Genomic DNA, 22,529 nt, shown 5'->3' on the forward strand with positions numbered 1-22,529 from the left:
GATTTCATTTTTCACTAGCAGGTTTTTGTATTATAGCTTTGTACAGTAGCCAAAACACAAGTTAATTTTTTTTGTAACTCCAATTTCAGAAGACCTTGGCTACAGCTGAAAGCAGAAGTTGTCTCTGAAACTTAATACACTGGTACCTTGGGTTAAGTACTTAATTTGTTCCGGAGGTTCGTTCTTAACCTGAAACTGTTCTTAACCTGAAGCACCACTTTAGCTAATGGAGTCTCCTGCTGCCGCCACGCCGCTGGAGCACAATTTCTGTTCTCATCCTGAAGCAAAGTTCTTAACCCAAGGTACTATTTCTGGGTTAGCGGAGTCTGTAACCTGAAGTGTATGTAACCCGAGGTACCACTGTATCATCTCTGTTTACTCACTCTAGCTATTCTCCAGGAATTTCATAAAACAGGTCTCATTTTCAATCCCAGGCATCTCTGGGTAGGTCTGGGAGAGACCTCCTGTCTAAAACCCCGGAGAGCCACACAGGTCTGACACAGAATATAACAGCTCTGTATGATCCTAAGAAACAAAAATGACACTGGCTTGCGGTACAAATTGGCTTGGCACACCAATCTTACAAGCAATGCTGAAATTTAGTCTGGGAGGCAATTCTCAAACAAGTATTCTCAGATCCAGAATTTGCAAAACAATTTGAATTTGGAATGTGTCCATTTTGGTTCCATCTCTTTCTTAAAGATGGAAGGTGAATTAATATTCACTCAGAAACAGAATATATCCCTAGGTTCAGACCCTGAAATCTTCACCTGCAGAAATAATCTCAGGAAACAGAGATGGGGGAAATCAATACTGGCCTAAGACTCTGGGGAGCTGACGCTAGTCTTCATCATAGACAGTACTAGGCAAGAAAGGATGATAGTCTATCTCAGCAGAATGGCGTTTCCTAGGTTCTGAAGCTCAATAGTTGTAGATATTGACTGTTTTCAGAGACAACACCAAATTGTGGTATGGTGTTTCAAGAATGTACACACATCTTCCCTTTCTCTCCTCTGGTATAGGCATAAGGAGAAGATAAGATGCTTCAGGTATTTCAGGCTCTGATTTAGAGTAACCAATGTTTAGTGTGCCTTACATTCCTGTGCCATCCAAACTCCGTAACTGTGGTTAATGATAGTTAGGAAAAACCTAGTTGGTTATTAATTGATGCTTTTGTTGTTATTTAAATTTAATTAATAAATTATTATTTATTAAATTTGCATCAGCTGTGGTTTGTCATTGGCTTGTTTCTATTGATAGGTAAGAGTAACTACAGTTTGCTCAGGTTTTGATGGCACAGCAAACTGCGGTTAATCAAAACTTCTCTTCACAGTGGCAAAGGAGAGAAGAGCATGCAAAAGTAGAGAAAACTAGCAGGACTGGCCAAAGACATTCGGAATAAACAGCAAATGGCACCCTATAATACCCAGGACCAGTCAAGTTATTTTGGCACCTGGAAATCCCTCAAGGACCTCTCCTTTTGTCTGGCAGTAAAAGTGACAAATTAAACAACGCACCGTTTGCTGTCTTTTCATGACACCCTCAAGCAGCTGCTTGAGATGACTGTCCACACCACCTGATAGCAGGGCTGGTCTTGGTGCTAGATTATGTCTCATAATGCTTAACTATGTCAAACTCATCCTATCACGAAATCTTACCTTTCTGCTTGATGTAATGTCAGATGTTCTGTAGCCTGCAGAAATTGAAGCTCTCTTTATTTTATGCCGCAGTCCTTTTCAGTATTTCCTTAGTCTTCTTTCTCTACATTTCAAGATAGTCACCACTCTTAAACATAAAGTCAATGCCTAGGTGAGAAAAGAACTCCAATCCTTTCTCAACTCAGGCTTGTTCACATGTTACACTGAACAGAGGTAGACGTGTACAAGTTTCTATGTGAAAGAGTATACACTTGTTGATCTGTACAATTCTGCTGTTGTGTACACATGTACACACTGTACACTCATTGAACATTATATGTGAATAGCTGTATGAGCATATAGCTCAACTATTTGGGTATGCAGGTACACAGATTGTACTCTTTTTGACTGCGACATATGAGCAACCTGTGTATCTCTTTAACCTGAAACCATAGAAGACAAAAATATTCTCCTGTTACAGTAAAATAATCTCTAATCCAAAGTCACTCCAGAATGCATGCTGTGAGCATAACAATAACCCTCCCTTTGTCTTGGGTATTTCACCAATGGTTCTGGGATTCACCTAGTCCTAGATGGTAGCATCATGGCAATTTATGTCATCAGGGCTTCATCACCACCAGTTCCCATAACATCAATCTGTTTCCCTCAGGATCACCCACAGCCAACTAGTGGGTGGGGATTTCATTTGTTTTCAAAATACAGTGGTACCTCTGGTTAAGAACTTAATTCGTTCCGGAGGTCCGTTCTGAACCTGAAACTGTTCTTAACCTGAGGTACCACTTTAGCTAATGGGGCCTCCCGCTGCCGCCACCACACGATTTCTGTTCTCTAACCCTAACCCAAACCCTAACCCAACGTACGATTTCTGGGTTAGCGGAGTCTGTAACCCGAAGCATCTGTAACCTGAAGCGTATGTAACCCGAGGTACCACTGTAAATCTATAATGATATCTCATGTTGGCAAACTATAACGAGAGGTATTGAAAAGGGGAAGGTGGTGGTATATTATTACTGTTACATTATATTTTGCATTTATGAATCACCTTTTCTCCAACTGAATCCAGGCATTGCATCAATGATTAAAGCAAATACAAAAAATGAGGTTCATAAATGACATAAGACTCATTTACAACACACGGTCAGTTACATCATTCAGTAGATGTCAGGGACTGGACTCCAGAGGACGAAATGGAGGAGGAATGGTGGAGATCACACACACACACCCATTCTCCTGATGCTGCAGGAGAAGAGGAATGCAGTCTTGATTTACAGCAGGGGTTTGAGGAAGGTCACAGCTCAGAGATAGACGAATAGAAGAGGGGAGAGACTCCACCAGGCAAGGCCTTCTTTCACCTGCCTTGCCCCACCCTCCAGTCTCTGTTTCTCAATTTGTATTGTATTATTTTATGTACTGTGGCTTGCCGTTGTTTTATTGATTGCAGTTTTGAAATTGTTTATTGTAATTGTTAAGAGTGGGTTTCTGTTTGATTTTTATATGCTGATATTATACTATTCTAATTATTGTTGAATGTTACTTTATTTGATGTAGACTGCAAATTTTAAAGATATGTTTTATTATCACTTTTTTGTATTGCATTAGATTGTTATAAGGTGTCCATTCTTTGTTTCTTCAGCTTGTAAACAAATTAAAAGTGAGGATGAGGATGAGGATGAGGATGATGAGAATGATGAGTTGGGAAGTGTTAGGATAGGCCACCATAAATGGAAATGCTGTTGCTAGGAAGGAGGGAGGAAGGGATGAATTGGAGCAATGCCATTGTTAGGGTTTGCTGCACTCTTTTGTCTCTTGCTATTATGAAATAATAATAATAATAATAATAATAATAATAATAATAATAATAATAATAATAATAATTTATTTGTACCCTACCCATCTGGCTGGGTTTCCCCAGCCACTCTGGGTGGCTTCCAACAAAGATTAAAAATACATTAAAAGGTCACACATTAAAAACGTCCCTAAACAGGGCTGCCTTCAGATGTCTTCTAAATGTCAGGTAGTTGTTTATCTCTTTGACATCTGATGGGAGGGCATTCTACAGGGCAGGCGGCACTACCAAGAAGGCCCTCTGCCTGGTTCTGTGTAGCTTTGCTTCTCACAGTGAGGGAACTGCCAAAAGGCCATCGGCGCTGGACCTCAGTGTCTGGGCAGAACAATGGGGGTGGAGACGCTCCTTCAGGTATACTGGGCTAAGGCCGTTTAGGGCTTTAAAGGTCAACACCAACATATAACACCGGTCCTGAAAGACCTACATTGGCTCCCAGTACGTTTCTGAGCACAATTCAATGTAGGTCTTTCAGGACCGGTGTTATATGGTCTCGGTGGCCACTCATAATCAGCAGTCTAGCTCCCGCATTCTGGATTAGTGGACTCTACCTTGTTATCTCTACCTCTTGCTGTCATAAGGGGAGGAATAGACTTCCCAAGCCCTGACAGTAGAGAACTGGCAGCATTCACTCCACAAACTAATGATGTAATGGATTTGAAGTAGGGAAATCCTCAAATAGCTATCAGTTTTACATTCCCACCAGCATATGAGATGAATTCCAATTCAACAGATTCCTCCTGCATTGGCGCAAGAGGCCTCCAGGGCGAAAAAGGTTCTCTCCATGACTAGACATGTCTCACCCACACAGATGGTTTTTCTCCCTCTGTCATAACACTAGAACTCATGGGCATCTAATGAAACTGAATGTTGGAAGATACAGGACAAAGAAAATGCAGTCATTGTTGAGACTTTGATTTTCCAGCAGCTTTTGGAGTGAACAATTAGTGGGCTGGCAACAAGCCAAGTTAAACGGAGTATTGGAGAAAGTCTGCTTGGAGATAAGAAAGCCTAGCAACAGGTGGTAGGCAGCCTGGGAGTCATTTTGGACTCACAGCTGTCCATGGAGGCGCAGGTTAATTCTGTGTCCAGGGCGGCTGTCTACCAGCTCCATCTGGTACGCAGGCTGAGACCCTACCTGCCCACCGACTGTCTCACCAGAGTGGTGCATGCTCTAGTTATCTCCCGCTTGGACTGCAATGCGCTCTACGTGGGGCTACCTTTGAAGGTGACCCAGAAGCTGCAATTAATCCAGAATGTGGCAGCTAGACTGGTGACTGGGAGTGGCCCCCGGGACCACAAAACACCGGTTCTGAGAGATCTGCATTGGCTCCCAGTATGTTTCCGAGCACAATTCAAAGTGATGGTGCTGACCTTTAAAGCCCTAAACGGCCTCAGTCCTGTATACCTGAAGGAGAGTCTCCACCCCCATCGTTCAGCCCGGACACTGAGATCCAGCGCCGAGGGCCTTCTGATGGTTCCCTCATTGCGAGAAGTTAAGGTTAAAGGGAACCAGACAGAGGGCCTTCTTGGTAGTGGCACCCACTCTGTGGAACACCCTCCCTTCAGATGTGAAGGAAATAAGTAGCTATCCTATCTTTAAAAGACATCTGAAGGCAGCCCTGTTCAGGGAAGTTTTTAATATTTAACGCTGTATTGTTTTTAATACTTGATTGGGAGCCGCCCAAAGTGGCTGGGGAAACTCAGCCAGATGGGCGGGGTATAAATAAATAATAATAATAATTATTACTAAGTTCTTCTTTATAAGGAGAATGACAAAGCAGTTTTCTTGCTGGAGTATTGGAGTGTTGAAGTTTGGAAAGAAGTTTGAATCTTCTGTATATAGTCTCAATAGTACAATAGTATGTGTATACAGCAACTTGCACAAAGCTGTGCTTTACTCTGCTGTGTATAATAAAACTAACTAAAAATCAAGTTACTAGTCAAGCAAGTTCTGTTCCTGTTCGTCATCCTGGAATTGTATGATTTGGCAGCTGGTAGCAAGAGTTTTGGTTGAGATCCTTCAACCTTAGTACCTTAGTTCTCAAATGCCTTGGTACTCATACGTCTTGGCTCCTGAACGCCGCAAACCCAGAAATAAGTGTTCCAGTTTGCGAATGTTTTTTGGAAGCTGAACATCTGACGTGGCTTCCTCAGTTTCCAATTGAGTGCAGAAAGCTCCTGCAGCCAATCGGAAGCCGTGCCTTGGTTTTCGTACATTTTCAGAAGTCGATCGGACTTCCGGAATGGATTACGTTCGAGAACCAAGGTACGACTGTAAAGTGATTCTTCACACACTGTGCAATTAAAGTGCTGCCACGATCAGAACACGGGAAGTCACCCAATTTGTTTAATTTGGAATGTATAATTGGCGTTATAAATTGTATTATGATTTGGCATGATTTGCTATTGTAATAATGTGGCCCAAATTGGAGTGTTATCAATGAAAAAATCATAAAAATTTTATTTTTAAAAAATTGAAGTACTGCCACCAGAGGCAGTGATGGCCAACAACTTGGAAGGCTTTGAGAGGATTAGACAAATTTACAGCATATAAGACTATCTATGATCTACTAGCCATCATAGCTATGCTCTTCCTCCATAGTCAGAGGCAGTCATGCTTTTGAATACCAGTTGCCAGACACTGCAGCAGGGGACAGAGTGCTTGTGTGCTTGGGTCCCATTTGCCAATTTTCTCCGAACTTCTGCTTAGTCGCTACGATAACAGGATGGTTGGCTAGATGGGCCATGAACCTGATCCATCAGGCTTTTATGTTCTTACCCACCAAACTACATGTAGACCTACAGCACTTTTGCCCCTTTATTCAGTTGAAAAGGTCTAGTGGCTTACATAAAATCAATAATAAGCAATATAATTCTGGCCCACATGCTTACAATCCATAAACAGGGGTGAGCAGAAGGCAAAGGGAGATCTTCTGGTAGACTGGCAAGAGTTTTCCAATAGCAACAACCACAAGGAGTTGTTGTTATCTATCTATCTATCTATCTATATCTATTATCTATATCTATCTATCATCTATCTGTATATATAAAAAATAACAGCAGTTTACAACATTACCATTGTTATTATTATTTCAGTTTATTAGTTGCTACCCACATAAGGCAGCTCCAAGCAACTTGCAGAATTCGAGAGCATAAAGCATGACACAAAATAAAAAAGAATGGTACATTACAATAAAAGTCATACAATACAGTGGTACCTCAGGTTACATACGCTTCAGGTTACATACGCTTCAGGTTACAGACTCTGCTAACCCAGAAATAGTACCTCGGGTTAAGAACTTTGCTTCAGGATGAGAACAGAAATTGTGCAGTGGTGGCACAGTGGCAGCAGGAGACCCCATTAGCTAAAGTAGTGCTTCAAGTTAAGAACAGTTTCAGGTTAAGAACAGACCTCCAGAACGAATTAAATTCTTAACCCAAGGTACCACTGTAATCTATAAACAGACCCATAAACAGCAGCAAGATGATAGGTGGTGAGCAGAGCAGAGCAGAGCAGAGCAGGATTTTTAGCACATATGATACTGTGCCAGGGCCAGCCATGATACAATTAGATGTCTTAATGCAGAATTGGATTAATCAGGTTATTTATTTATTATTTATACAATTTAACTGCAATTGTCTCTAAGCAGTGTACAATAAGCCGAACAAATATAATAGAGACAAACTCCATTATAAGCCAGCTATGAAATCAGAAATGTCCTTAAATTCTTACTGAAATAAAAAGTTACCGACTAGTCTCCAGAAGTTCCATCAGGGAGTGGCCCTGTCTCATCTCATTTCCGCAAAATTGAACCCACCATATTGAATGCATGATGCTTCATGAATATGAGCTGTGCCGCCAAATTATGGGAGACAAATGACCGTAACTCCCCTGAAGACCTCAGTGTTCAAGCAGGGATGTGTAGAAAGAGGCAGGTGGAAGATTCAGTTTCAAAAAAAAACAAAAAACGGTGGATGGGTGGGTGGAGGGGATGAAACATCCCACCACTGTTATTCTCACAGCAACCCATGAAGTACAGTGGTACCTCGCAAGACGAATGCCTCGCAAGACGAAAAAAGCGCAAGACGAAAGAGTTTTCCGTTTTTTGAGTCGTTCCTCAAGACAAATTTCCCTATGGGCTTGCTTCGCAAGACGAAACGTCTTGTGAGTTCTTGTGAGTTTGTTTTCTTTTTCTTAAAGCCGCTAAGCTGTTAATAGCCGCTAAGCCACTAAGCCGTAAATAGCCGCTAAGCCGCTAATAGCTGTGCTTTGCAAGACAAAAAAACTGGATGAGGAGACTTGCGGAACGGATTAATTTCGTCTTGCGAGGCACCACTGTAGGTCAGGTCAAGAGATTATGACTGAACCAGACAGAAACAGTTTGCTCCCCCTTTCATAGTACTAGAACCAGGGCCATGGAACAAAGCTGAAAGCAAAGAGATTCAAGATGGAAAATGGATATTCATCATCCCATACACTCCATTAGACTGCGAAATTTGCTACCACAGGACATGGTGGGAGCCACCAACAAAGATGTTTTTAGAATAGGATTGGAGAAGTCGATGGAGGATACAGCAATTGGTGGCTACATTGTGACCAGTTTACTTGAACTCACCACTTGTCAAGCTCACTCTCTCCTTCATTCCTTCCCTTTCATTCAGGAAGATACCTTCCTAAATACAAGTTTCTTCATTGCCCTTTTGATTTCTTCACTTCTCAAGGAATAGATGATGGGGTTTAGTGCAGGGGTGATAGCTGTGTAGAAAATGGACATCACCTTCTGAACCGAGTTGGTTGTGGCTGGCTGCAAGTATATGAGGACACAAGGGACGTAGAGAGTCAAGACCACAATGAGGTGGGCTGTGCAGGTGGAGAAAGCTTTTCTCTTTCCTTCCTCCGAGCGCATCTTCAGTATGGTGGCAACAATATGTGCATAGGAGCCTGCGATCAAGATGAAGCAACAGAGGGCAACCACGCCAACATTGATCATGATGACAACTTTGTTTATTGATGTGTCAGCACAGGCCACTTTGAGCAAAGGTGGGACATCACAGAAGTAGTGCTCAAGCTCATAAGGGCCACAGTAAGGGAGACGGAAAGTGAGGACGGTCTGAATAGTGGAATGGATGGTTCCGACGAGGCACGTTCCAGCCATGAACTGGGCACAAACCATCTTGCTCATAATGGAAGAGTAGCGAAGGGGGTTGCATATGGCCACATAACGATCAAAGGCCATGACAGTGAGGAGAAAGCCCTCTGTGCCCCCACAGAAGTGGAAGAAGTAAAGCTGAGCCACACAGCTCTGGTAAGAGATGCTTTGAGAGCCATTGATGAAGCCAGCCATCATCTTCGGAACGGTGGTAGTGGAGTAACACACATCTAGGAGGGACAGTTCAGACAGGAAGTAGTACATAGGGGAGTGGAGCTGAGGACTGAGGTGGATTGTGAAGAGTATGACGGCATTCCCGAGCAACGTCAAGAGGTAAATGGCAAGAAAGAGAGTGAAAAAGATCTGAAGACCCTGGACTTCAGAGAAACCCAGGAGAGTGAATTTAATCACAAGAGTGAAGTTGTCTTTCTCCATCTACCTTCAATTGATTGTTGTGGTTGTTAATGGCACACACCTGAATGTGGGAAGAAAATGAGAATTTTGAGGAGGGAAAGAGGAGGAGGAGGAGGAGGAGAAACTAATCAGTCCATTTTGATTTATCTCCATTTCATTTTTTCCAATCAGTTTGCCACATTTCCACATCAATTTACATTTTTAAAAAATCCTCATGGAAATTCACCAGCATTTCTCCCAATATAGTCAGAATTCTACATGCAATTTTGGCTAATAGATACATTTTGGCAAATAATTTTGCCTAACATAATGCATTCTGTATATTGATTTCACTAATATATGTATTTCTATGCACTCTTCCACCTAATATGTGCATTTTTGTACACAGCATTTGGTTAGAGAGCAGCATTATGAAATACAGAGAATTGCCAATTTTGATGGATAGCTGTGTTTTCCTTCACTTTTTATTTCAGGAAGCTGAAACTAGGCAGGTTTGCTTCTCTGTTCTTCCAACAGCCACTTCCCACAGCATCGTCTCCCTAATCAAATTAGGAGCAATATGCAGATCAGGTGTGTTCTCATCCTGAAATATCTGGGTTAAGGAGATAGCCCTCTTGAAGTCATACTGAGCTATGAGAACATCGATTCTTAACTATGGACCTTTTCAATCGGCAGTATTTGAACTTACCTGAACCACAAATAAGCCGGCAAAAATCAGTTGCATCGACCTTCAAATGCAGAACATAGTTGTATCTCCCTGTCTTTATAAGAGCTCTAGGATGTCTCCAGACAATGACTCTTGCATCAAAGTCAATATGTGATCTACAAGAACATGAGTCCCTCAACTATGGAAATTTCCAGTTGGAAGGATTTGAACTGTTGGTAAAACTGAATGTCAGATTAGTTGTATTCACGTGCACAATATTCCTGCATCTTGCAAATACTCTGACAAATAGAACTCCCTGTATTTTTAGAGAGGGGTGATCCAAGTCAATGACCCATGGAGCTTCCTTAGCCGCCTTGAGAAGGAGCCAGTGTTTGCATCTTCTTCAGAAGTCGCAAGACACTTGAACAAGAAGCTCTAGAATGTACAAGGGCAAAACAAATGTCTTCCTCAGCCACATTTCAAGGTTGGTTTGAGTACACCAGCTGGGGGAATTATGAACCCTCTTCTCACCTTATCTCTGGTTCTTATTCATCATGGGAGACGAGAATTCTCCCCAAGCATATTTTGACATCAGTTTGGTGACTCCAAGGAAAAGTACCTTAAAGGATCTACACACCAAGTTTAATGAGCAATTACTGGTGTTTGCATCATTCCTGCAGAATAATAACTACTAGTGAGAAATGAGAGTTTTCAATGTAAGGAATGTTGTGTTTGTTTCCATGCAGTATTTTATCTCTCCAAAGGACTTCTAATTTCATCAGACACCTGGTCTTACTACATTTGGCCATAAAATACAACAAATAACATTTTAGAATGAGAACAGGTTTAATAACAGAAAAATAAAGTGGTGGGTTTTTTTTGCATTTTCTATTTTTGGGATAATTTTATTGTTTGTTTAACATAATTGTTACAAAATATAAGCAAAATGTTACAAATACATACATACATATATATTTCAAATAAGCACATATATATGAAAAAAGGAACAATAGAGAAGAAACGAAGAAAAGAAAAAAGAAGAAAAAATAAAGAGGGGGGGAGAGAAAAAGAAATGTTGGTTCCTGATGTTTGGGTTATTCCTTCAGAGAAGCTGAGTACGGCTGTCTTAAAATGGTTCTGTTATCTCTTTTTGTCAAGGTCATGCTGACTATAATAATAAGGCCAGAAGGAGCCTGGGTTTCACCTTTCTATCTCTCTTTCCTTCTGGTATGGTGTTCTGTATATAGTATGCTTAGTGTCAAGGTTTCAGTCTTATTATAAGTTACTGTAAGTTTAAGTTAAGTCTGCTGCAACTGGATTTCTTACGGACAGTGCCAATCCTGAATGTACAGTGGTACCTCGGGTTAAGAACTTAATTCGTTCTGGAGGTTTGTCTGGAGGATTTGTGACTATTATGCTCATTTGCCTTCAGTAGCCATAAAGCTCTGCTGAATGAAATATTAATTGTCTCTGGTCTATTTTTGGGGAATCCTGCAACTAAGGTTTTACTCTGCTAACTATACATTGGAGTTCTGCTCTGGATCAATATGAGTAGAATTCATGGCACAACTATCCCCCACAAATAGACATAGGATTGTATCTAACAAAGTTATGCTCAGAATAGACCCATCAAAAATATTGGAGCAAATATAATCATGTCCATTAAGAACATAACATCAGAAGACCACTACTGGATCATGCCCAAGGCCCAACTAGCCCAACATCCTGTTCTCACAGTGGCAAACCAATAACCCACAGGAAGATCTGTGCTCAACAGCAACTCTCCACACTTGTGATTCCCAGCAACTGGCATTGAGAGGTTCTACTCTGAGCAAGACTAGCAGTGGCTACAATTCATAGAGGTACAATTAATCCCAACTCATGGTGCTTCTATCTACAGAAGCTGCATTGCTGTCCTTCAAGAAAACACCTTCCTGAATGCCAGTTTCTTCACCATCTTCTTGATTTCTTCATTTCTCAAGGTGTAGATGATGGGGTTCAGGGCAGGTGTCACAGATGTGTAAAAGAGGGCCACAATGTTCAGGGCAGAGTGGTTGGTGGATGGCTGCATGTAAATGAATATGCAAGGGCCATAAAGGAGGAGGACTACAGTGAGGTGAGATGCGCAGGTGGAGAAGGCCTTCCTCTTCCCTTCCTCGGAGCGCATCTTGAGAATTGTGGTGGCAATGCGGATATAAGAACCAAGGATCAAAGCAAAGCTGCTCAGTGCCACAACACCAATGTTCACTGTGACCACGGTCTCATTCAGAGAGGTTTCTGCACAGGCTACCTTCAGTAAGGGTGGGACATCACAGAAATAGTGGTCAAGTTTGTAAGGCCCACAGTAAGGGAGGCGAAACGTGAGCACAGTCTGAAGAGTCGAATGAAGTGCCCCCACCAGGCAGGTTGCAGTCACCAGTCTGATGCAAGACACGTTGCTCATAATCCCAGAGTAGCGGAGAGGGTCACAGATGGCCACATAGCGGTCATATGCCATGACAGTGAGCAGGAAACACTCGGTGCCTCCAAAGAAGTGGAAAGCATAGAGCTGAGCCACACAGCCCTCAAAGGAAATGGCTTGGGAACCAGCCAGGAAGCTGGTCAGCATCTTGGGCACGGTGGTGCTGGAATAAAGCACATCCAGGATGGAAAGCTCGCCAAGAAAATAGTACATGGGGGAATGGAGCACAGGGCTGAACCAGATGGTGAGGAATATGAGGATGTTTCCGAGAAGAGTCAACATATAGATGAAAAGGAAGAGCAGGAAAAAGAGGAGCTGGAGCTCCAGAACATCAGAAAACCCAGAGAGAGTGAACTGAATCCCCACAGTCAGGTTGGGTTTCTTCATCTAATCGTGGTTGTGTTCCAGATAAGTAAGAAGGTATAGCACCTAAGTAAGAAGGTATAGCACCGAAGCAAGAAGATCAAACAAAAGCAGAAATTCTTCTCTTCCCCCACAGCTGCCATTAGAAAAAACGGAGAAAGAAATGTTAAATACACATCACTATGTAATCCCTTTACTGGGCACTGGACAGAACACAATGAGCAGGATTTAATAAGCAGAAATATTGGATATACATTCGATGGATGAGATGGGGTGGAGGCAGGCATGAGGATGGAAGTGGATTGGGTGTTTGGTGATAGTAGAGGTGCTGGCAAATTGAGCACAGGCTACTTCTAGGAATGGAGGAAAATTTGGTTCAGTTCACATCTGAAGGCAAACCTACCTAATTTACATTTCCCAGCACAACTCACAAACCAAAATGCAGCCATTCATTCAAAAGTCTCACTTCTCTGAATTTTGCAATGAGGTTAGATTCTCCGTACATCAGAAAAATTCCTGACATGTCCTAGTTTTCGGGTGTAAAAATGGTGCAAGGAGGGATTTTTGCAGAATTGGGGAAATGTCTGGGAAAGCGTGATGGAAAAAGCAGCGGGAACAGCTCCAAAAGCTAAAAATCACCCGGGGGGGGGGTCCCCCAGCAATTTTGGTTTGTTCCCCCCAAAACATTGCAGATATGTTTATACTGAGGGAAACTGCGATGGGTTTTTGCTAAAGGTGCTGAGAGTTGTTAGGAGACCCTTGTTCCTCTCACAGAGCTACAATTCCCAGAGTTTTCTGGGATTGAGTGTTAAACCCCTCTGTGCAGATGGGGCCTCAGAGTCGATCATTCTGGGCTAGATGGATCAATGTGCTTCTGACTCAGTAGAAGGCAGCATCATGTGTTCACATGAGTCCCAGCTATTTTTTTGCAAGTAAATCCAGATTTGAGTGAAGGCTCCGGCAATAGAATTCCCCAGCATTGTCACAGAAGCAATAGGTGCATAGGTACTGCTCCAGCGGGAAGGTAAACGGCGTTTCCGTGCGCTGCTCTGGTTCACCAGAAGCGGCTTAGTCATGCTGGCCACATGACCCGGAAACTGTACACCGGCTCCCTCGGCTAATAAAGCGAGATGAGCACCGCAACCCCAGAGTCGGCCATGACTGGACCTAATGGTCAGGGGTCCCTTTACCTTTATCTTATGCTTAAAATCCCTTTCAAACTATCTCTGAACATTAGTTTTGCACCCCTATGTTAATGCAAAAACAAACTTGAATCTGATTTACAATACTCAGTTTGTTAGAGTAAAACAAAACAAAACAAAACAAAACAAAACAAAACAAAACAAATATGTTGAAGAGTCATCCAAGCTACCTTTCCTCCAAAGGGCTACAGAAATTCAACCATGGGTACATCTGATATCAAGGCCTTTGAAAGTCCATTCTACATTTTAATCCATTGCAGCTGATTGCTTTATTGTCATGAAGGAATTTATGAAGACTCTCCTGTTCTGCATCTTGAATATGGGCAGGATGGAAAGAGAAAAACATTTTATAAACATTCTGTAACCCCAGGGAGACAACCAAATAATTCCCCTAAGAGTGAAGGTGCTGAGACACAGGCAAACATGTGTTCATAAAATATATTGATTTATTTCCCTTGCTATTTCCTAAGCAAGGGACAGGATTAATGTTGCAATAAGTGGGGGTTCATAGGGAGTGGACTGTAGGTTCATTCCTTATCTAAGATTCTATAGTGCAACAAATATGATTAGATTGGCAGTTCCCCTTCTGCCAGTGCTTTTCTTCTAGAAAAACAGTGCCAGTACTCATCATGAAGTTGTTACACTAAGTGCCACATTTTTAACCAGTGCTTTTCACCCAGGAAAACAGGTGCTGGTACTACATAACCTTGAGTACCATCAGAAAAAGAAAAAGAAAAAAACACTGCCTACTGCTTATACGTCATAGACTCCAAAGGCACTGCACAATTGATATCCTCCCCTGTAATTATTAAAATTACAATAATCAATTCACCTGGCCAAGGCTCCAGAAGTCAGAGTGGAAAAAGGATCAACAGGCAAGTCTGAAATGATTATAAGCTCCCCAGTGCTTCATAGGCAGCTATGGTAAGGGAGGAGAGAGAGGCTGGGCTTTGTTACCTATCAGTTATGAGTTTCCCCCTTTCATATCAAATCACTGTATCTTGTTTGGCTTCCGAGGATTTCTGTTGTGACAGTCTTTAAGTTGACAATAAGGTGAATGCGTGCCCATTACAGTGCCAAATTGACAGAGTCAGCTGCCACCCAATTTGTCTTGTTCAGATCAGGTGGAGGAGAGGAATAATACTGTCGAGAGAAGCAGGGGAGTCCATGCAGACAAGGGAATTTGCCATCAGGATGTTGCTCCTGCTGCTTCTCCTGCTCCCCAATATGGTGTCCCAAGGACAAAGTGTTAAATGCGCAACAAACCATCCTGTTCATGTTCCACACGAGTGGTATGAGCCAGGTGACCTGGTCATTGGTGCAATGGCATGTCTTATCTGTTATATAGTCCCCAATTTATCCTTCGATATACACCCTTCCCAAGCCTTCATTTATAAGCCAATGTGAGTAACCAGTATTTTTTTGTATATTTTTTTTTATCCCTTATATGTTGTATCAGACTTAAAATAACTTGGATTGATTTGGAAGGAAAGCTTTAGAACTTTGTTTTTTAGAAATCTCCAGGCACACAGGCACTTTAGTATATTCTTCTGAAACAGCGGTATAATACTACCGTGGTACCTCTGGTTGCGAACAGGATCCGTTCTGGAGGCCCGTTTGCAACATGAAAAGCCTGCAACCTGAAGCGCCGTATCTGCGCAGGTGCACGGCACAATTTGGCGCTTGTGTGTATGTGCGAACGGTGAAACCCAGAAGTAACCCTTTCCGGTACTTCCAGGTCGCCACGAGACACAACCTGAAAAAACGTATCATGAAGCAAATGGAACATGAGGTACGACTGTGTTGTCTAAAAAATGTATAAACCTTTCTGGTTGTGTCCTCTCTTTACAGAAAGGCAAGTGAATCTCTCATATCTAGATTATGCGCACTCTGTAATTTCCCCACTAAAAAGTAACTCAATTCATTTGCAGAGCGATGACAAAGTTCTACCAGCAAATCCTGGCCTTGGTGTTTGCTGTTGATGAGATCAATGAGAATCCCAGGATGTTGCCCAATGTCTCTCTCGGGTTCCACATCTATGATAGCTATTATGATTCAAAGATGACCTACCGAAACACTCTGGACCTGCTCTTTAAATCACGTCACTTTGTTCCCAACTACAGGTGTGGCATCCAGAAAAATGTCATAGGAGTCATTGGGGGACTTAGCTCTGATACCTCCTGGTGCATGGCAAACGTCTTAGGTCTTTTCAAGATTCCACAGGTAGAATATGGGTTTTGAACAGAAAAGAAAAAAACTATTCATGCCATATTCACTGAAATAAAAACCCCACGCATACACTAAGTAAAAGAACATAAGGTTGACCACCTCACACCCTCTCTCCTCTCCCTGCCTATTTTCTTCCCAGTCCTATACTGCATATAACACCAATGTCTCACAACAAATGTAACTGATCTATAGAAAACACAACATGAAGAAAGAGACAATGCATGCTCTTTTGTAAATGAGGAATATCTTTAATAATAAAAATTAAAAAGACAAATGCATAAATAATTCACAAGACGTTAAGTAATAAAGTTCCTCCAATTAAAAATCAAGATATTCCATTCCTAGGGAACTAGGATGTTATTCAGCATTATTAATTTTCAGAAGCTAATTGAAAACACTGTTTATTGTTATTGTTCCAGCATTTGGCCTTCGGCAGAGTTATATAGTGGTGTCAGTTTTGGGCTGTTCTCCTGCATTGTTGGATTTCATTCTTTGTTGTTTTAACCTTGGCTGAAAGTGTTTGGTATGGCATTTCTGTATTTAACTGATATTTTATATGATGTGGTTGATTCTGCTCAGAGAAGAATAACATATACAATCGAATGGAGATCTTCAAGATTCCCCAAGATATCTTCCTGAGAGAGTTATAAGTAGATAGAGAATCAACCTCTCAATCGCTATAAAGGTTAGAGAGCAAAAGAGCACGATCAACAATTTCTATTGCTCCACCTCCACCTTGGAGTTTGTTGATTCATCCACCTAGCAGTATATTAACATGAGCCGTGATAAATGCTCCCCTGTTCTTGGAGATAATCAATGTGTACAAGTATGAAGATCTGACAATACAATAATAATAATAATAATAATAATAATAATAATAATAATAATAATAATAAATGCAGAAAACATTGAGCAAGATTGTCTTTGTTATCTATGCAAATTGAGGTTGGTGCTGTCCCCAAACTTTGTACAGTAGGGTTTCAGAGGTTTTCTATTGATATTCAAAGAAATTTGATTAACATGAGTATTTTTTTGCACTTGGGTATGGTTGTCTTTTCCCTTCTCTAGATTTCATATGGTTCATTTGAACAAGGCATAAATGATCAAACCAAGATCCCTTCTTTCTACCGCATGGTCCCCAATGAAGACCTTCAGTATCAGGGAATAATCCAGTTACTTCTGCATTTTGGATGGAAATGGGTTGGGCTCATGACTACAGCTGATGAAGCTGGCGAACATTTCTTACAGACAATTGAACCCATGTTTTTCAAGAATGGAATCTGTTCAGCATTCACAGAAAGAGTTGAACTCAATCTGCATTATAATGGTAACTTACTAAAAATGCTGTATGACTCAAGGATTTTGTTACCAACTTTCAAAACCAGCAAAGCCAGTGCAGTTCTTGTATATGGAGAAAGTAGATTTAATATATGGTTGTCAAGTGCTTTAAACATAATGGAGTTCACTCCACTACTATTTCCTCAAAAGAAGTCACGTGAAGGAAAAGTATGGATCACAACAGCCCAACTTGATTTCATATTATATAGCCTTCAAAAAAAATTAAATGTTAATATACAAGTGCTCCATGGTGCTATATCCTTTGCCATTCACTCCAAGGAAATTCACAACTTTAAAGACTTTCTTCAGAGTATACGTCCTTATTGGACAGAGACAGATGGTTTTATCCAAGATTTCTGGGAAGATGCATTCAGTTGTTCATTTCCAAATTCCACTCTCTCAATATTCGATGATCACATGTGTACTGGAGAAGAAATGTTGGAGAGCCTCCCTGCACCATTTTTTGAAATGAGCATGACTGGCCACAGCTATAGTATCTATAACGCTGTCTATGCTTTGGCACATGCCTTAAATAGCAAGCGATTGGCTGGAGCGATCCACAAGAGTAGAGATGCTAAGGAGAAACTCTCTCCTCAATATGTAGAACCTTGGCAGGTAACATTCTCTCTTACAAAGCATTCACTTCATTGATCCATTATGTGAGTAAGCATTTAATTATCAGTAAAGAAATAACAGAAAAGGACTTGAGAAATTAGAAAGAGTATTCGAATATTTCCTATAATGATAGTAAATTTCCTATAATGATAGTAAACAGATTTTAGATGGCACAGACTTTCATAAGCAACAAACTTACTCACATTTTACAGGGGGCAGTTCCACATACAAGCAAAATCATTTACAGCCAGAATAACCTCTAGAAAACCAATTTTTAAAAAAACATCTTAAGAATTGCTGTACTTTCTGGCGAGGGACAAATGTGGCTCTTCATCTTCCTTCTCCCCCTCCTCTCCCTCACTGAATGATGCTTCAGATGCTACAAGAACCAAAGAGTTTGAGAGATAGCCAGAAGAGCACTTTGCCTGTTGCACAGGGCACAATTGTGGAGCTTTGCATTCAGTGAGACCACAGTCACACCCTTCTCCTTCTCATACATCTTGACAGCAGAAACTAATGAAAGGTCCAGTCAGAGGTTCTCATGTTCCATTCCTATGATCAGGGAACATCATGTTTGAGAACATGAACATGAGAGCATGAGCTCTTACTTGATTTCTCAAATTCCTTCCCTTTCTTGAATCTTTACAATGGCAGGTCCTAAGCAAGCTAGTCTATATACTTAACTCTTTCACATTTATTTATGGAATTCTGTCAACTGTTGAATTTACACTGATTCGTGTTTTCCTAGTCTTCCCGTATGGGGAATTGAAACAAGGGTGCTGTCCATTGTAAACTAAAGTGTTTAACTCTTAGAGGAAACGGATTTAATACCAACTAGGAAAGCTCTTCAACAATCATAATCAGACTATTAGAATGCTGTATTGACCTTTTGATTCTCTTTCCACCTAGCTACACTCATTCCTGCAGAGAATCTCGTTCAACAGCAGTGCTGGAGATGAAATTCAATTCAATGAATACGGAGAGTTGGCAGCTGGCTTGGATATTACAAACTTGGTCACATTCCCAAATAGATCGTACATCAGAGTCAAAGTAGGAAGGTGGGACCCTCAGGCCCCTCCCGGCAAAGAGTTCACCATTAATGAGGACAGAATCAAATGGCACAGAGACTTCGCTGAGGTACAGAAATAACTGCACAGGCCATGAAATTCCATAATTAAGACTCCAGTGATGAGATAGAATCAAGGAGTATACCAGACTAAAGAAGCTCTTGCTGCAGAGGTCAAATATAGGAACCACCCATCAAAAGCATTTCTCTGCTATAAAGATTTGGCCCCCATCCCATCCATCACTGTCTTCAGACACCTGTCCAGTCCCTTCACCACCTCCTCTCATTCCAATGGAATGGAAAGGTAGAACTTCACATCATCAGCATCCAGATGTTACCATGAGCCAGATTCTAGGATATTATTCCTAACAATTTCATTGATATAATAAATAGCACAGGAAACAGAATGTACCATATTGGGACACTACAACCCCACAGCCGTGGGGTGGTTTCCTAGTACTAGTTTCTCAAATGACCATACAAGAAGTAACAGAAATAATTCATCCAAACCTTGTTTTCATATTAAATTCTTCCTATATCTTTGAATAGGTGCCACCTCTTTCTATATGTAATGACAACTGCCATCCTGGATACGGAAAGAAAAAGAAGGAAGGAAGGAAGTTTTGCTGTTATGATTGTGATCCATGTCCAGAAGGAATGATCTCAAATGAGAAAGGTGGGAGATGTCATTTTAGGATATACCAATTTATTTTAATAAGCTCTGAACTCTTTGGCAACCTTGTTGTCATTAAACTGATGGAGGAGGGAAGGCGTAACTTAAATAGATGTGTTGTTCTCATTGTTTAGAGTTAGTATCAATTTTCTCCTGTTAGACTTAGGTTGTTTGACAAAAGGTTGAAAGTCCCATTAATCTTGCCTTTCTGGGCTCCAAAGATTTCTGCAGTAATGTATTTTTCATTTTGCTATGCACTACAAGTCGTTACAACAAAAAAGGAAAGGGACTAGTAAAAAAAATGTCACCCATGTAGAAAATTCCAGATTTCATACAGAAGTTCTTAAACATTTTGAGATAGAAAGCACTGTCCTAAAATTTCAATGAGGAAATCCTTAAGAATAGTATTGGATGCTTGAAATTGTTATGCATTCTTTGTTTGTTTTCAGACATGGAAACATGTGTCAGTTGCCCAGCAGATCAATTTCCAAAGAGCAGCCAGGATCTATGCATTCCTAAGATTCCAAACTTCCTAGCCTTTGATGAAACCTTGGCCATTGTTTCAACATCCTCTGCACTTTTATTCTCTCTGATCACAATTCTGGTGCTTGGCATCTTCATTAAGCATCGCAATACAGCCATAGTCAAAGCCAACAACAGAAGCCTCACCTATGGTCTCCTTATCTCCCTCCTCTTGTGTTTCCTCTCTTCTTTGCTGTTTATTGGAAAACCTAATATGGTGACTTGCTTTCTCCGGCAAAAAGCTTTTGGCATTGTCTTCTCTGTGGCCCTCTCCAGCATCTTAGCCAAAACCATATTGGTGGTTTTGGCTTTCATGGCTACCAAACCAGGATCCAATATGAGGAAATGGGTAGGCAAAGAACTGGCTTATTCCATTGTCTTTTCCTGCTCCATTGTTCAAGTAGGGATCTGTGTTCTCTGGCTGGCAACCTCTCCCCCATTCCCAGATGTGGACATGCACTCAATGCCTGAAGAAATCATATTTCTATGTAATGAAGGGTCAGTCTCCATGTTCTATTGTGTTTTGGGCTACATGGGATTCCTGGCCACTTTCAGCTTCACAGTGGCCTTCCTAGCCAGGAAGTTGCCTGACACTTTCAACGAAGCCAAGTTCATCACCTTCAGCATGCTGGTCTTCTGCAGTGTTTGGCTCTCCTTCATTCCAACCTACCTGAGCACCAGAGGAAAATACATGGTGGCTGTGGAGATCTTCTCCATCTTTGCTTCTGGTGCTGGGTTGCTGGGTTGCATTTTTTCCCCTAAATGCTACATTATTGTGGTGAGGCCAGACCTGAACAACAAAGAGCAGCTAACACAAAGAAAGGTTTAAATGACAGATGAATTTGTGGCTCTGTTGGTTCTTAGGCTAAATGGACTTTCTGGCAGGAATCACTTTCCCTGTCGTTTCCCCACCAAGACTTTACCAGAAAATTTACTTTGCCTTTCTACTCTTTTCCTTCATCCCCATGGGTGCCCACATTTCTGCTCATGAGGCTCTGTGCCTTTCCTGAACAAATTTGGGGAGACCATTGGAAGCTGCAAAGTGTGTATTCCCAGGATAATGTAGGAGATTGAGTGCCTGATTCTCCTTCCTACCTGATACCCCACTCCACAGATTCCTTGCCTTCACTCAACAGTTGCCTCGGGGCAGATATCCTCAACTACATTCAGTTTCTCCACAAATAATTTTTTTGCAAAAGAGAACCCTGTGGAAATGGACCCCTTCCCCAATCCTGAGTTTGGAGAAGATTCAACTTCATATCCTCCTACTCCGCTTCCAGCCATATGTTTAATTAGAGTTTTTGACACTAATTAGACATTAGGCCATCTCTTAAATTGCTTCGGAGTGGATCTGAGATCATGCCAGAGGTCCCCGGCTTCATCAAGTGTGGCCTGGACTGTTTGGGGGGCCCTTGATTGCTTTTCACCCCTGTTTCCTCCTTCACTCCATATCCATGCCACCTCCCTGACCTTTTGTGAACCCCATCTTGCACAATAGCTACCTGTATATGGTTTCACATGTAATGAGAACCAAAGACCCCAAAGACTGACATAGAATAGTGATCTAGTACAGTGTTTCCCAACCTTGGGCCTCCAGATGTTTTTGGCCTACAACTCCCATCATCCCTAGCTAGCAAGACCAGCGGTCAGGGATGATGGGAATTGTAGTTCAAAAACAGCTGGAGGCCCAAGGTTGGGAAACACTGATCTAGTAAGTGACTGCCAACTGTGTGAACTGGGTTCATTCAATAAAAAGAATATGTTACTAAACTATGGTCCTTCCCTTGTGTGCTCATGGAAATCTGCTGTATTCACATGTGGATACAATAGCATGGCAATTGATTTTGCTTTTGGAATAATGACCACATTTCCCTTGAAACTCTTTTTAGCAGCTGCACAGGGATATTCACAGAAAGGACAAAATTTCAAAAAAGAAACTTCAGATTTTGGGTAATGGGAATCTAAACAGAGTTCTACTGTGCTAAGAAGATTGGCTAAGAAGTGGAAGGATGTCACATAGAGGAGGGAGAAAGGTTGTTTTCTGCTGCTCCAGAGAAGCGGACACGGAGCAATGGTTCCAAACTACAAGAAAAAAGATTCCACCTAAACATTAGGAAGAACTTCCTGACAGTAAGAGCTGTTCGACAGTGGAATTTGCTGCCAAGGAGTGTGGTGGAGTCTCCTTCTTTGGAGGTCTTTAAGCAGAGGCTTGACAACCATATGTCAGGAGTGCTCTGATGGTGTTTCCTGCTTGGCAGGGGGTTGGACTCGATGGCCCTTGTGGTCTCTTCCAACTCTATGATTCTATGATTCTATAATGTATGCAAGTAAAGCTGTCAGCCAAGG

At 41.6% G+C, this 22,529-nt stretch overlaps 3 protein-coding genes across 3 annotated transcripts; 1 reads left to right on the forward strand and 2 right to left on the reverse strand.

The window, feature by feature from the left end:
- Window positions 1-8,078: 8,078 nt before the first annotated feature.
- Window positions 8,079-9,089, reverse strand: LOC310828964 (olfactory receptor 10G4-like; the record flags this gene model as incomplete). The annotated part of the gene is made up of 1 exon (XM_083707085.1): window positions 8,079-9,089. One exon carries the CDS (start codon window positions 9,087-9,089, stop codon window positions 8,163-8,165), a length of 927 nt encoding a protein of 308 aa, XP_083563211.1. The 3' UTR covers window positions 8,079-8,162.
- Window positions 9,090-11,632: 2,543 nt separating this feature from the next.
- LOC310828963 (olfactory receptor 10G7-like) lies at window positions 11,633-12,562 on the reverse strand (the record flags this gene model as incomplete). The annotated part of the gene is made up of 1 exon (XM_083707084.1): window positions 11,633-12,562. One exon carries the CDS (start codon window positions 12,560-12,562, stop codon window positions 11,633-11,635), a length of 930 nt encoding a protein of 309 aa, XP_083563210.1.
- A 4,538-nt stretch (window positions 12,563-17,100) lies between these two features.
- Window positions 17,101-21,012, forward strand: LOC310830750 (vomeronasal type-2 receptor 26-like; the record flags this gene model as incomplete). The annotated part of the gene is made up of 5 exons (XM_083710590.1): window positions 17,101-17,296; window positions 17,639-17,922; window positions 18,832-19,059; window positions 19,538-19,664; window positions 20,111-21,012. The coding sequence occupies 5 exons, from the start codon at window positions 17,101-17,103 to the stop codon at window positions 21,010-21,012; spliced, it is 1,737 nt and encodes a 578-aa protein (XP_083566716.1).
- Between the last annotated feature and the right edge of the window lie 1,517 nt (window positions 21,013-22,529).

Source organism: Podarcis gaigeae, assembly GCF_964106915.1.
Source record: "Podarcis gaigeae genome assembly, chromosome: 13".
NCBI classification, from domain to species: Eukaryota; Metazoa; Chordata; class Lepidosauria; order Squamata; family Lacertidae; genus Podarcis; species Podarcis gaigeae.